Source organism: Panthera uncia, unplaced genomic scaffold, assembly GCF_023721935.1.
Source record: "Panthera uncia isolate 11264 unplaced genomic scaffold, Puncia_PCG_1.0 HiC_scaffold_367, whole genome shotgun sequence".
Classification (NCBI taxonomy): Eukaryota; Metazoa; Chordata; class Mammalia; order Carnivora; family Felidae; genus Panthera; species Panthera uncia.
The window spans coordinates 26005-41777 of NW_026059503.1; the positions used below are offsets into that span (position 1 = coordinate 26005).

At 58.9% G+C, this 15773-nt stretch overlaps 1 protein-coding gene across 1 annotated transcript in view; it reads left to right on the forward strand.

Moving 5' to 3' along the window:
- The window catches only part of LOC125918014 (phosphatidylserine synthase 2), a 23720-nt gene continuing 7947 nt past the window's right edge, over window positions 1-15773 (forward strand). Inside the window, exons 1-3 of the mRNA XM_049624071.1 lie at window positions 1-447; window positions 7167-7268; window positions 14696-14778. Coding sequence (XP_049480028.1) covers window positions 266-447; window positions 7167-7268; window positions 14696-14778 — 367 coding nt within the window. The 5' untranslated portion in view covers window positions 1-265. The remainder of the gene's footprint in view (window positions 448-7166; window positions 7269-14695; window positions 14779-15773) is intronic.

The following is a 15773-nucleotide window of genomic DNA, read 5'->3' on the forward strand; positions in this document are numbered from 1 at the left end:
TCCTTCCCAGCAAGCACTGCTTCTGACCCGCGGCGTCGGAGACTACGAGACCCAGCGTGCCCCGCGGCCCGGCCGCAGGGACTACAAGTCCCACAACGCACCGCCCACCCTTTCCTAGCCGCCCCCAACCCCTGCTCTCCCAAGACCCCGCCGTGGGAGCGCCGCGACCCCTTCCCGGCGCTCCTCGCGCCGTGCGCAGCGCGCCCTCGCGGTGACCCGCTGTGCGTGGGGTCAAGGCGCGGGGCGGAGCGGCTGGGCTGGCGCCATGCGGAGGGGTGAGCGCAGAGGCGCGGGGGGACCGCGGCAGGGGTCCCCTGTGCCGGCGGGCAAGGCCTCGCTGGAGGAGCCGCCCGACGGCGCGACCGCAGGCCGAGCGAGCGGGCCGGGCGCGGGCCGCCGCAGCACGGAGTCCGAGGTCTACGACGACGGCACCAACACCTTTTTCTGGTGAGGGGCGGCGGTCGGCGGGGGGGCCCCGGGGGGCGCGAGGGTGATGGGCACGTCGTGCTGGGATGGAGGGGCGCCTGCGAGACCCGCCCGGCCGCGGCTGGTCCCTCGCGGCGGTCCCGCCCGGCACCTGTGACCCCTGCCCCATATCCCGGGAGGAGTAGGCTCCAGAGTCATGTCGGAGAGGCTTTTCCTGTCCCAAATCCACCTGTGCCCGCTGTCATTCTTGTTTCTTCGCAGCGCCTGCGTCGTGCGGAATCGGCTTCTCCCCCCAGCGCGTAGCAGTAACGTTAGCGCGAGCACCTTCCCACGTGCCAGGAGTTGAGCGGCTGTTTGTCAAATAAGGGTTCTGTCTCTTTTCAGGGGCTTCTCGCGGAGCCTGCTCTTCGACCCCCGTACCGCTGTCTGCAAGCCAGGCCCCGGGGTCAGGCTGCTCGCAGTCTGCCTCAACGGGTGTTGGGGAGGGAGAGGCCCCCGGGAGCCTTCCTGACCGCTCCCCCCGCCCCGAGCCTGTGTTGGAAGAGTTCACGCTCTTGCTTTATGCTGAATTGGGCACTTCTGTATGTGAGGTCCCAGGCGTGGCTCCTACGCCACATGGCTCTGTGACCTTGGACTAGCCCTTCACCTTCCCCAGCCTCCTTGCTGCTCTGTAAGAGAGAGAAACCCCGTGTACTAGACAGCATGCTTCTTGAGGGCTGGGGTTTGGTTTTCTTTGCTGGATGCTGAGTTCCTGTCAAGAATACAGTGCCTGCATTTGAGGCCTGCGGTAGGCCCTGGGGGACAGAGGGAGGTAGATGTGGCCTCCAGCTGCAACGGGAATGCCACGTGGAGGCAGCTTTTCAGAGAACCGGACTGTGGGATTGTCACGGAAGGTCTGATCGGGGAATGCGGAGAGCCTGACGGGAGTAATTGGACGTTTCAGGGGAGGGTGCCGCAGCAGGGACAGAAACCGAAGAGGAGGCGCGCGTGGGGCCGAATGGGTGTCGTGGTTTTTTTCGGATTCGGGAGAGGTACAGGGTGGTGGTGGGTGTTGATAGGGCTGCAGCCCTGCATCTGGACGACGTTGGTGTCTTCCCTGTGGGTGCTGGCCGCTGCCGTGCAGGGTTGGCTTTCAGCCTTGCTTTGGGGACACGGTGCATTCAGGTGGCCTCGGAGCCCGTGGGAGCGAGACAGGGATGGCATGCCTCATCCAGGGCGTTGTGGCCCCTGAGCTAGAGACCGGAGCACCCTTGGACCTGCTGGGCCTGCGGCATGCAGGCCAGGCCTCTCCACCAGCTGTGTCTGTGAGCACGCCCCTTCGGGCTGCAGGAGGGAGGGCTTCATCCTAGGACACGGCGGCTGTCCTTGTTTCCTGCTCGTGCACATATTTGGGGGCCCCAACTGGGTGCCCGTTGCTGTTCTAGGGACTGCAGCAGAGAACCAAACAGGAAGCTTAGACTTTGGCGTAAGCCTGGGGCCTCAGAATCACGAGATATACTGGCTGAAGGGGATGCATCAGCAGGAACCGGGGAGCACACGCCTCACCTCGTGCAGTGAAAGGCAGACGCCCACCACAGCCCTCGGGTCCTGTGTACAAAGGTGCTTGGTCAGTCGGGTACTGGACACACAGGTGCCTGCTATAGCCGAGTTTACCTATGAGGAGGGCTGCTGGGGGCCTGGAAGGCTTTCCAGGAGGAAGTGTGACAGGGCTGGCTAGCTTCAGGGGCCTGCCTCGTGGATCTCCTGGGTGGAGGGCTCCTGCCTCCCCACCGCGGGTGTGAGGGGTGCTGTGCTTTGTGGTCCGTGCAGGCCCTTGCTGCGTCCCAAGCCCCCCATCACCTGTACAGGGGAAGGAACTTCTCGTTTCTCCTGGCAGGTAACCAGATGCCTGCTTGGTGAGAATTACTCATTCTTGCCTGTAGAGCTTAGCCACTCGCCACCTTTTTAGTCTCTCCTCACTGACTTGATGTGTTACGGTTTTGAAAACTTTTGTGTTTGAGAGAGTTTTAATAACGAATGGTACAAAACCTCCTGTAAAGACTAAAAGTTAATATTTGTGGAAATGATTTTTTTGTTCCAGAATTACTCAAAGGAACTTTTGCAGGATTCGAAACCTTACTTTTAGGGTTTTCCCCAAAGATGCCCAGTGATGGTGGTTGTGCACGGCCACGCAGGAGGACTCTGTGGAGTGTCTTTGTTATCCCTTGTCGGCCAGGGGCTGTGTAATTCGGTTCAGGGTTTGCCTGCGCCTTGGAGCTTGAGGCTGGCCTCCCGGAAACAAGGCCCAAGGGGGCGGGCGTGAGGACTGCCGGGGTCTGTGGTGGCAAGGACACCAAGTCTTCTACTGGTTGTGGTGGTCCTCTGGTGCAGAACATCCAGGGGGAAGCAGGACCGCAGACTCAGAGGAACGGCACAAAGATGTGTCAGCCCTCGTTTTCTAAAGATTCTCTGGGAGCCACTTGGAGACTTGATGTCCTGGAGAGGTGCTACTGAACGCTGCCACCTGTGGATGGAAGGTGGGTGAATTGCCACCGGATTGGCACACTTCCTAACCAGCTCCTAAAGCAGGGAGGGGAGGGACGGTTGTGACGTTGTGGGAGTGCTTGCCGTGTGCTTGTGTCTTGTAACACTGGGCCTTGGGTGAGCACTCTCGGCGACCCCAGGACTCTTGTCCACAGTGTCCGATAGTAGCAGCAAGAGTGCGCAGGGGTGATCTCGGTGCCCCGGGTTCTGGAAAATGCCTTTCTCAGTCATTGTGGGGTAGGGGTTTGCCAGCTCTGCCCGGATCTGGAAAGCTTGACTCTGCAGCGGATTCCTCTTTGGTCATGTTGATCAGCAGCCGGGGAGGGTCAGTGTCATGGCCGCAGGCACTTCTGGCACACCTGGGGCAGGCCCTCTGGTCTTGGCCTTTCCTGGCCGAGGCTGCCTTGTGCTCTCAGTGTGCCAGCCACACCTTCGTGTTTTCTCTAATTGGTTTGGCGGGCCTGCCTTCCTGCCCACTTGGCATAATGAGCGTGGTCATCTCGAGAGAGGGACTGACGGCTGGGTATTTTCCACTCATCGTGGCAGGGAGCCAGCTGTCCTCACGCCCTCGCCCTTGCTGAGTGACTGGAGAGTCACGGGATTTACGGCCGCTCAGAGCTCCCTGAGTTCTCTATTAGCCACTGACCCAGAGGATGTGCTGGTCTTCCCAGCACCAGGGAGGGGGGACAGGGGGCGTCTGGGAGGGACAGGAGGTCTCCCCGAGCGTTCCACACGTGGAAATGGTGCTCTGAAAGACGAAGAAAGCTGCTCAAGACCGCAAGTCTACTGAGTGGCAAAGCTGATGACCAAAATCCGTGTTTTCCCACTGGGTCCCATTGCCTCTGCAGGGAAAACTGTCAGAGCAGGAAACGTAGACTTCACAGGGAAAAATGGGAGGAAAGCGCAGGCCGTGGATTGAGCGGTGGTCTGAAAGAATTCTCGGCATTCTGTGTCCTGGGCGCCGACCTGGCATTTCCCTTTACCGCTGCCGGCTGCCCGTAGTGGCTGCTGTGTCAGGGATCGAGTCCTGACCATGCAAACCCCACTTCGTCTTCCTGACAGCAGGTAGTCTGCACCTACGTTTGTGCCTTCATCCAGAGTGCCTCTGTATCTATCTGTGAGTTTGGGTTTTGTGTCTAGATTCCACGCGTAGGAGAGATCACGTGGTGTTTGTCTTTCTCCGACTGATCTCAGCACGATGCCCTCGAGGGCCACCTGTGTTGCCGATGGCAAGATTTCATTCCTGGGTGTGGCCGGGTAACATTCCTTTCCGTCCAGTCCAGTCCGGTCTGTGGGCACTTGGGCTGTTTGAGTAACGCAGCAGTTCCCTAGGGGAGCGTGTGTCTTTCCAACTTGGCGTCTTGTTCCCTCCAGTCCCCAGTGGTGGGATGGCTGAGTCTTACGGCAACTTTATTCTCGTCCCTCGAGGAACCTCCATACTGTTTGCAGAGGCTGCACCAGTTCGCGCCACCGACAGCGCGTGGGGTCCCCTTCTCCTCATCCTCTCCGACACTGGTGGTTTGTCTTTTTGACGCTAGTCATTCTGACAGGTGTCAGGTGACAGCTCACTGGTTTTGATTTGCATTTCCCCGATAATGAGTGCCGTCGAGCACCTTTCCACGTGTCTGTTGGCCATTGTGTCTTTGGGAAAGCGTCTGCTCAGGTCCCCTTGCTGTACAGAAGGAGGGAGCCTTCGTAAAGATGCATTTCATCATAATTTAGTAATGAAAATTTTACTTTCTAGTAGCACTTGACCTTAGCAGTTCTGAAGTCTGTTGTTCTGCGAGACTTTGGTGCCCTGTGCTCTACCTCTGGGTCCTGGACTTTGTGCTCCTTCCTGCCTCGGATGGGACAGAGGGAGGCCTACTTATTCCTTATTCCTGTTTCCACTGACCGAGTGACAGTGGGAACATTTATTTCAAAGGACAAGAAGTTGTTTTTCATTTTCAGATAATCCTTGTGTTTTTTCGGAGGATGGAAAGATCTGTGACTGGAGCTGTCTGGGGCTCCTCAGGGAATGTGTCTTAGCCCAGAGAAACGATAGGAAGATTATCGTGTTTGTGGAAATTAATACGAAAGAAGCCAGAGGGTTGAAGTCATTTTTTAAGTCCTGGGACAAAAGCTTCTGTGCTCCAGAGATGCGGTTTCGGTGGGGCACCTGCAGGGTGCCTCTCGTGCTGTGTGTTTCTTAGATCCTGGCAGGACCCGGTGCCTGTGTGTGAAGTTGGGGGGGTGGGGGGTGCCCAGCGGGCCCCTGCACAGCACCTTGGCGTCCTGATGTCCCTGAAGCCACGTGGACGGGTCCTGGGCCACAGCGGATCAACGAGGTGTTCCCTTTGCCCCTCGGGTCTCTTCCAGACCATGTGGTCGTCTCTCCTCAAACTGACTAGCTTGTTTTTCCTTCTGCAAGTCTGATGCCAGTTGGTGGGCTGTTAATCTAGTTTACTCTCCTTCCTCCCTGAGGCTGGGGCTCCTTCCCATCCCTTTTCTCATAGACACTTGCCTTGCTGGGAACCCTCTGGGCCAGGTGGCCGCGCAGGCCCATGGCCAGGCCCCTGGGACAGTCCCGTCCCTTTCCGAGGCAGATGGCTCCCAGCAGGTGCTCCCATGAACCCTGCACACTGTTGGTCTGCCTGCTGTGGGCACTTCTCCCAGTTCTGGAGGCCTGGAGCCCCTTGGTCCGACCTGTCACTGGTGGGGAAACAACTTGCCACTTCGGAAACATGCACCCTTTGGAGAAACCCGTTGAGAACTCCTGGGACAGGAATTGGGCCCAGTGGGTTCTTGCTCTGTGCTCCTTACCTGTGCTGGTCTCTGGGTGGTGTCTTCTCGAAGGTACACGGGACGGGCGTTCTGCCCCGTGCCCTGTAGACCGCTCCGGCTCTCCCGGCATGCTTCCCTGGATCCTGACCTTGCACCAGCAATGGTCGATTCGTAACGTTTTGTTGTAAGTCGCTGTACAGTGAATCTGTTTGTAGCTTTGGTGCGCGTAGCTTCCTGGAACCGCCGTCACGGGCCAGGCACAGAACAGGACCTCACTCCGGCCTCTGGCCCGGTCTCTGTCCTCGTAGCTTGGCCTTGGAGAAGGCCACGTAAGTGGGGTCGTGTGGTGCGTGCGTCCCGGAGACGGGCCTCTCGGCGTGCCTGAGGCCCCCACAGCCGAGCGGTATTGTGTGTGGCACAGCCTCCATCATCCAGGTGTTTTAGGGATGTCCGGTCAGTTAGTGATGAGTCTGCAGTGGGGTCTGCCGGTTTCCGGTCTCTGCTTCCGTCCCCGTCCCCTCCGCGCCTCGGGTGGGTTACGTCTCCGCTGTTGCCGCAGGGATGCAGTGAGCCTTCTCCGCTTCCCGGTCTCCGCGTCCGGGAGACCACATCTGCCACATGGAGTCCATGTTGATCCGTGCAGCGTCTCCTTCGGCCGCGGCGGCCCCATCACGGTGGTACGGTGGCCGCTTGCCGTGGGCGGACACGTTTTGAAGAGCTGGGGCGGAGAACAGTCTGTTTCGCCGTTTCTCTTGCCCTTCTTCCGTTCGCGGCAGCCTGGTTTCTCTCTGCCTCCGGCAGCACTCTTGGAGCAGCCCTGCTTCTCTCCTTACTGTCTCCTCTTTCCTGCCCAGAGAGTGTTCAGTTCATTCCTGAAAGACGTTTGTGCTGGATGTGGAAGCATCCTCACTCAGGGATGAGGACACGAGGCGCGGAGGGGTCGCGTCCTCCCCAAGGACTCGCAGGTGTCAGATGTGGAGAGCCAGGGTAGTGCCTGGAGTCTCGGCGTCAGCCGCTCGCCCCGCAGTCCGGGTGCCTGCCCGGTGCGGGCCCTGTTTCCCGGGGAGGCCGTCCGCTGGCTCACGGACGGGGCCGGAGCCCGTGTCTCTCCGCGGCGGACACGCACCGTCTCGCTTTGGGTCCGGGGGTCCCTTTCTCCGTGTTCTTGGGCTGTCCTTCCGGAGCTCCCGGATGTGGTCGCTTCACGAATTGCGAGGCTGGTCGTATCTTGCTCAGTGGAAACCGCCGCGTTTACCTGCTGCCCGCCGCCTCCACCCCGGACCCCGCGGGGCCGCAGCCTCCTCTGAGCCACAGCCCGCGGCGCCCACCGCGCCACCGCTCTTCCCGCCCGGCCGCCGGCTCCCAGCCGGGGTTTCCGAGCTGCGGCTGTGCCCGCGCGTCCCAGGTGCGGTAGCGCTCCGGGCTCTGACGCCAGCCGTGTGTTTGGGTTTCAGGCGCGCCCACACCCTGACGGTGCTCTTCATCCTCACCTGTGTGCTCGGCTACGTGACTCTGCTGGAGGAGACGCCTCGGGACACGGCCTATAACACCAAGAGGTAACACGGCCCCCGGCCTGGCGGGTGCAGGCACCTGGCGTGCTTGGGTGGGGGGGTCCCTGCTCTCCGCGGGCTGGCCTGTGGCTCGCGGGGCCAGTATGCACTCGCGGGCTGGCCGGGCTCCCGGTGTCCCCGCCGCGTGTGCCCGAAGCGTCTCTCCCAGGCTGCCTCCTGGAGCTCTGTGCTGTGTTTACCCCTCCTCCACCTGTCTCAGGACTCCTGAGGGTGCTGCCCCTCGTGGACCTGCAGCCAGTGAGGGATTCGCGCGAGTAACAGACCAGAATGTGCCTCAGCGCCTCCAGGGGTGGAGCCCAAGAGGGGTCCTGGTCACTAGTTCTGGCGGGAGGGATGGTTTCCCTACACATCCCACCAGCAGTGCCCTGGACCCTGCCCGAGTGTCCTACGGTTCGGCTCAGTCCTGCAAGATCACCCCCCATCACCCCTGCAGGTGCCAGCCACATGCCCCAGTTGTCACCGGTGCTTCTGACCAAATGGCTGCAAATCAGAGGTTTCTGTGACCCCCTTCTTGGTACTATTAAGTTGCTAGAGCGGCTCACAGAACTCGGGGAAGCGTGTTGCTAGATCACCGGTTGATTAAAAAGGAAGTAAGTGGGGGACAGCCAGGGGTGAGAGGTGCCCGGGGCGAGGTCTGAGGGCTTGGGGCGTCTGAGCCCGCTCCAGGCACGCCACTCTCCCCTGACCTACACCTGTTCACCAACCCAGAAGTTCTCAAAACTTGGTGCCCTGGGTCTTGTGGAGGATGAGTGACTGTCCCGTTGCCTTTGGTGATTTGACTCAGCCTTCAGCGCCTCTCCCATCCCCGGAGGTCAGGGGGTGGGACAGAGAGTTCCAGCCCTCCAGTCCCGCGGCTGGTTCTCCTGACGGCCAGTCCTCACCCTCAGGTGAGGGTCTGAGACTCGCCTCAGTAACATAACACAAGAAACCTTTAGCCCTTCAGAAATCCCTGCGGTTTTAGGGGCTCTGTGCCAGGGGTGGGGCGGGGCGGGGGTGGAGGCCAAGTGTTTCTTATTATAAATCACGGGACCACAGAGCCTGTGAGTTTGGGCGTCTGAGAGTGTACAGATTTGCGTGTGCTCCTGCTGCGCTGAGCTCTGATACTGCTGCTTTTGGAAAATTTTAAGTGGGCTTCTCGGGCATGATGCCGTTGTGCGGGTCAGGAAGCGGGTGCTGCCTTTGCGGTATTATTTCCAGACTCGCTGGCCGGTTGTGTCCCTTGCTGGAATCCCACGGATTCTGAGGCCACTCTCAGAAGTGTGTGAGGAAGATTGGCTGGCTTTAGAGCAGATTCCCGTGAGGTTTCTGCACTGGATGGACTCCCCCAGGCTCGGGAAGCCCCTGTTGCAACTCTGACCCACTTGCCCTGGTGTGACGGGCACCAGGGCAGGGACAGAGGCAGAGGGCAGCGCCGGAGGACCGGAGGTCAGATTTGGTTGGTGGGGCCAGGCTTGTAAAGTAGGGGTGTTAGCGCCGGCCCAGAAGTGCGTCCTAAGCACCGTTCTTTGCTCTCAGGCATCAGTAGCCCGTGAGGACGCCGGGTGCTCTCTCAGCTGTGTGCGGCTGCCCATGAGTGCACGCGCTTCAGAGCCCCCAGTTTGTCTCCCAGGCCACAGCCAGAGGGTGGGGGCTCTGCCCCTGCGCCGTGTCCCTGGCTCCTGGTTGCACGCCCTGTGGGCCGCCTTCCTGCATCTCTCACGCTGTCCCCCGGGTGGCTTTGCCGGGTCTGTCTCTTGTTTTCTGAGCCCTGGGTGTCAGCCTGGGGCCCAGCACGTCTGCACACGGCACTGCCCATTACTTGGTGTCCCACTGGTGCAGGGGGGCTGCTCGGTGCAGCATGTGTGGGTGATGGGGTCCAGAAGTACAGGGAGCTTGGCCCTTCTGGGGGGCCCCAGGTTGCCCTCACTGTGGCGGGTCCCTCATCAGGGACACTGAACCTGTGGTTGTAGGAGACAGGGAGGCTGTGGTGGGAGCCCGAGTGTGCTCAGCGGGCATTTCCAAGTAGAAGGTGGCCTTCTCTGTGCTTTTGTCTGTTAGTGCCAGGTGTCTGCTGGGCCCAGATGGGCAGAGACCAGAAAGAAAGCGGGACTTGGTCACATTCAAGAGGTGTCCCCCCTTGGCTGTGGGGTCAGGCCAGAAGTGAGCAGTTCCAATGACACCAGGCAAGAGTTGTCACAGGTAGGGCACAACCCCAGCCACAGTGGGCCCATGCAGGGCACCCTCGGAGTGCCCTCCAAGGGCAAGGCCTGGGTTCTGACTCATCGGACACCTGCCAGGGAGCCCCTCCAGCCTAGACCCAGGGGCACGTCCCACCTCTTGGCCCCGTACCGGCTCCTATCCTGAGCCGCCCCTGCACGCGAGTGGCTGGGACAGTGAGCAGCAGGTGCCTGGGCCCTCGCCCAGCAGCCCCTGTGCACGGTCACTGAAGGAGAGGCCTTGAGGGGGGTGGGGATGTGAGGGCTCCTGGACACTTTGCTGCTCTGAAGTTATGTGTCCTGGGGACACTGGAGGTCTTCGTAGCTCACAGTCTCTGTCCTTCCTGGGACAGAGAAGAGCCACCTTCCTGGCCCCGTAATTCTGCACGTGGTGCCTGGAACCTACTCCTGGCTCGTCCCTGGAGGCCTTGCTTCGGCCCCATTCTCGCGCCACTCGTGGCTCTGCTGCTGCTTCCCAGGATCTCCTGGGTGTGTGGACGCGTGGGCACACAGCCTGCCTCCAGCTCAGCACGCCTGCCTGGCTGAGGCTGGCACTTCCGGGCAGCCCCCCAGCCCCAGCCCCAGGCCCGCCCTTTGGTAGCACATCAGAGCTTTCGATGCGCTCAGGCTTATGTCTTGTGTAAAGGAAGAGCTTCTAAAAATTATGCTGTTAAAAAAAACCCAATGAGTACGTCGTTAAAAAAGTAGGAAGTTGGCTTGTGTTCTGTAAGCTCTCCATTTCAGCTTGTGTGTATTGTTCTTTTTATGGGTCTAACAAGTCCTGTTACTTTGGGGGAGTAGGTTTTGTTTTTCTCTTGAAGTCAAGTTTATCGACCAGTAATTTAATGCAACATGTGTCTAACCAGAGCACGGCTCAGTGAGTTTCCACAGATGCACACACCTGTGGAGATGCAGCCCTCCGCACGGGCCGTCTGTCCCCACAGGTTTCTCTTGTCTCCTGTACCGTTTCGTGTACACGGAGTCACCCACCCTGCACACTGTGTCTGGCTTCTTCCGCTGGGCATGATGGTCTCGTGACGTCCGCGTTGCGGTGTCCATCGGTGGGGCAGGATTGCTGGGGGTGTATGCTGTGTGGATGGGCTTCACCCTATCGTCACCATTTACCCATCGGCGACATTTGGGACGATGGCATGCATGTACACAGTGTATACACAGAGATACGTAAGTTATTACATGTAAAATGTGAACGTACTTTGCGTATTAGAACACACAGGACATACAACGTACTCCGAACACTGAGGAGGAACAAAGCTGGAGGAACGACACCAGCTGGCCTCGCTATGAGGCTGCAGTGACGAGGCCAGTGTGGTGTCGGCAGAGCGTTCGGCTGGGACGGACTGGGGGGTGCAGGTACGTGCCCACGTCAATGCAGTCGCCTCGTCGCTGCACAGGAGCAAAGGCATCAGGGGAGAGCCTTCTCAACAGACGGTCCCGGAACAGCGGAGAGTTCCCTGCGAGAAAGGAGACTGGATACGGGCTCTTCACTTCTCACGATAATTCATTGAGAAGGTTTATAGACCAAAGTGTAAAATACGAAGCTGTACAACTTCCTGAAAAGACAGTAGAAAATCTGGCGATCTTGGGTTTTCAAAGATGACACCAGAAGTTTGACAGTCTCTTGTAGAACTAAAGTTATTCTAACCATGGAATCCGGTAATTGGACTTGTAGGTGTTTATCGAAATTAAAGTGAAAACTCGTGTCTACACAAAAACCTGCACGTGGATGTTGTACCAGCTTTATTCTAATTGTCCAAATGTGGAAGTGGCCAGCGTGCCCTCCAGTAGGTAAACGGATAAACAGAAACAGGTACATCCAGACGATGAAATGTTATTAAGCAGCAAAATGAAATGAGGTATGAAGCCATTGTCAGATAACAAAAATTGAAGTAAATTTAAAGATCAAGTTGGCTTTGTTCAGTGATTGATGGATGGGCGGTGTCCCATCCAGCAGTAGAAGGGACTCTGCCAGGCTTTTTAAAGACAGAAGGGTGGCGGTGAAGGAAGTCATTAACAGAGACCACATGGTTTGGGGCAGGGTCACCCTCCTGAGGGGGCAGAAGGGGGCTGCGGGCCAGCTAGTCCCATGTGGGCCGGTTAAAGGTTGCGCTCCTGGGACCGATACTACACTTTGTTTGGGTGGGGATTGAGTCGTGCTTTGCTGACATGGGGCTCAGCCCAAGTGACTTTGTTTTGGGCCTGCTGTCTCCTTTTTTAACACTGCAGAGACGTAGGTGAAACTCAGACGCGTCTTAAGTGAAAGAAGCTATGTGGAAAGGCCACGCACACTGCAACCGTGTGACTCTGGTAAAGGTGCAGTGGTGGTAAGGTCACTGGTTTCTAGGGCAGTGGGGGAGCCAGTGGTAGAGCGCTGGGGAGTGTGGGGAGTGTTTTGAGTGTTCTGTACGATAACTATGATGGTAGACCTGTGACTGTGCGTTGGTCAGTGTCCACAGGACTCAACAACACAGAGTAAACCTAATGTTCACAAGTGAAGGAAAGATAATTTCGGACGTCGGGGACCCAGGAAGGGATGCAGACTGTGGCCAGACTCTCGGGGTGTTACAAACGCGTGAAACCCCCTCGCTGAAGGGGCGGGAGTCCGTAAGACTCAAGGCAGGGCACCCGCCCGCGAGCGCCGGGCTCCAGTTGACTGAAGTCGTTCCCGGCGGGGTCAGGTGACCGGTTCTGATCCTGCGGCCCGCGTCCTGGAGTGGAACAACCGAGTACGTGGCCGGCGGCCGGTGGGAGCCCCGTGCGGTCTCACCGCTGAGTGGGAGGTTACAGGGGATCGAGGGGAGGACGGGCCCTGGGGTAACGGGTGGTGGTTGGAGACGTAGTAAGAACTCGTGTTTAGCTTAACGTAGGTACAGCTGGCTGCGCAGAGAAACATTTCTCATTTGTGTGTTTGCACGGTTTGTACGCACAGCTCTGACTATCGGCCGAGAGGCCCAGAAGCTATAATGCCCGAGTGGCAAGGAGCACGTCACCCCCCAGAACGTGGCTCCCAAGACCATCCTCCAGGGAAGGAGCCCAGAGAAATGGCTGGGCTCTGGGAAGGGGCTCCCAGAGAAATGGCTGAACCCAGGCCTGGGGCAGGAGATGCCAGGAAGGTCTGGGAGGGTCGTCTAGCGCCAGAAAGAAAGTGCTCAGAAAAAAGCACAACAGATGGGGTTATGTTAAAGCTCTGATACAGGAGACCATCGAAAGGGCTCCCAATGGTCAAAGTAGGTAAATGGATACAATTTGAGCAAAAAAAAAAAAAAAATCTATAAATTATTACCACATTATAATCCAAGGTATAAAATGCATATCCGTGAGTCCGTGCCAATATAAATGATAAAGAAGTGAGGGAGAAGAGACAAGTAGCCCGTGTAGATAAATTCCAGATAAACATAGGTGCTCCCCAGCCCTTGCGTGCAGGCTGTGTAGAGGGACCCCTCCCCCCAAGAGCAGAGCAGGGAGGGCACCTGACAGGTGTGTCCCAGCCAGGGGACGTCAGAGATCATGTCGGTGTGATGTGATCTTACTCCCAAAAACAAGATCGAAATCACAGAAAGCGGCAGATGGCATTCGCTAAGGGTCGTCCTCCAGAGCACCTGACCGGTCTTCAAACTGCAGGCCATCCAAAACAACGCCTGAGGCACTGTCACAGCCCAGGGGGGTTTTGACCCCGAATGTCACGGGGGTCCTGGTGGGGTCCTGGGCCAGGAAAGGGACTTTGGATGAAAAGTGAGAAAGTCTGAAAACAGTGGACTGTGGTTAATGTACCGGTGTGGATTCGTAAATTGTGACAGACGCCCCATCCTCACGTCGGGTGTTAACGCAGACCTGGGTGCAGGGAGTGGGGGGGATACTGTACATCCTTCACCTGACTCACGGATCTTGCCAAGTGACCCTAAACACTGCCTTAAGATGTACAACCGAGGTTGGAATTGAGAGTCTGACCTGGTGAGGGCAGGTGGGGCACAGGCGCCCTGAGACTTCACCTCCCTCGTTCTGTTCTGGTGGTGACTTCTCTGGGAGTCACCTGTGGCTCCAAAGCTATCTCTCGGTCGTGCCAGGAGGGGCCTCTCCTGGGGGTGGAGGGTGTCACACTGGGAGTGCTGCCTAGTGGGGGTCTGTGTGCCCCTCCAGGCAGCCCCTTGCAGACTTCCCGCCTCCCCACACCCTGCCCTGAGCAGTGGGCACCTCACGGGCCCTCTGTGTCAGCCCCTGTGATGGGGATGTGGGTCCCGCCCTGCTGAGCGCAGTGGCCAGTGTCCGTCTGTCCCTCCACACTTACTGTGGTCCGGAGGCCGGCAGGAGCAGGGAGCCTGTCCTACTCGGGACAGGACCACTCTGCACACCCACAGCAGCATGCTGCCCGGTGCGATCGGAACACACCCTGGCCACACGGGGGCGGGCAGGAGCGGAGGGGCTGGCAGGCGGTGTCCTGTGGGGCCCGGCCTCATGGGTGCCTGCCCTGGACCCTGGGCGCTCTTAGCAGGTGGGGGGGGGGGGGGCAGGTGCTTCCAGGCTGACGCCTCCGGCCTCCCGTGTGGTGTCGCATCGTGCGTGTTGGAGGGCAGCAGCCCAGCTGCAAACTGCGATGTGCGTCCCTGCCGGCAGTGGGGAGGGCAGGCGGCACTGCCCCCCTCAGACCCTGCGCTGGGCGGGCGGTGGCCATGTGAACGGAGCGTGAGCACCGCTGTCTGCGTGTCCTCCTTGCTCCTGTCCCCCCCCCTCCCCGTGCAGGCACGTGTCTGTGTGTCTGTGCACGTGTGGTTGCAGCACGTCCGCTTGGTCCTGTTGTGAATTAGCCCCGTGGGGACTGCGTGGGGGGTGCTGCCCTTGCCTTGCGGGAGCAGAGAGCCTTCCGACCCTGGCATCCTTCTGTCTTCGGCGGGCCCTCGGTGCCCTGGGTGGTCACGTGTGGAATTTCAGGGGCTCTTTCAATGGGAAGCACACACACTAGTGGGCACCACTTTGCCACCTAGACGACGCACAGCCTCCACCAAGGGTCTCGTCCCAAGGGCGGGTCTGCCTCTGGCAGTTGGCCTGGGCGCCCCCCCCCCCCCCCCCCCCCCCCCGCGAGGCCCGGCCTCCCCTCCCTGGGGACAGGGGCTGTCGCTGCAGAGGGCATCCTGGGGTCCCTCCTACCCCCAACCTCCCGCCTGGGAGACACACACTGAGGGGCTGTTTGTTCTTTGTTTGCAGAGGTATTGTGGCCAGTATTTTGGTTTTCTTATGTTTTGGAGTCACACAAGCTAAAGACGGGCCATTTTCCAGACCTCATCCAGGTAACTCGCCCTTTCTCTTTCCGTGTGTGCCCATGTGACGGTTCTGTCCCGAGCAGTCGCTCCGTGTCTGTGCTGCTGGGTGTGAATGTCCTGTCCTCCTCTTCCCAGCCCCTCCCGCCAGCCAGGGCGCACTGTCACAGCTGAGGGCGAGGGCTGGGTTTCCTGCAGCCCCTTCTCCCGTCTCTCCGCTCCTCACCTTGTCCCGCAGCTGTCCTTACCCCCTGTGCGCCTTCCACCCACTGTGTCTCAGGGGGCCGCTTCTACAGACCTTGGTGCCCTAGGACTGGCCAGCGGGGTCGGCATGGGCTTCAGCTGGTGGCCCTGCCATTGGCCTGCTCACTGGGTGCCATCTGCAATGAGTTCTCCTGTCTCTAACCCCCAACCCCCAAGTTGAGGGAGTTCCAACAACCCCCTGGGCCTCGGAGCTGCAGAGCAATGCTCGAGCTGCCCCCTAGTCCTGCCCCCCTGCCCCGCCCCCCCACTGCTGGTCCTGCCCCCTAGCCCTGCCCCTGCCCCCCCCACTGCTGGTCCTCTTCCCTAGCCCTGCCCCTGCCCCCCACCTCTGGTCCTGCCCCCTGCCCTGCCCCAGCCCCAGTGTGTCTAGGGCTCCAGCCTCATTGAGGGGCTGCCTCTAAGGGCAAGGCATGGTTGGTTTCCTGAAATGTTACAACTTAGTAACCTTTGTAATCTTAGAACCTTTGTTTCTTTTCTGTCTTAATAGGGGTGTGTATTCATTGTAGAATACTTGGAAAGTACAAAAAGTATTTTAAAATAGAAACAAAAGCCACTCACAGGAAGAAGCCACTGTTAAGGTTTAGTGTGTTTTTGCACATGGTACACACGTAGCATTTAAACATGGGATCCTACTCTGTGTGGTTTTATATCAGAGTTCCTCACTTCAGGGAAACACAAAGACCCCCTTACTAATTTTTTACTTGACAACTAGATATTTAATGGCTGCTCGTTTGGTGGTCATCTGAACGCACTCCGGTTTG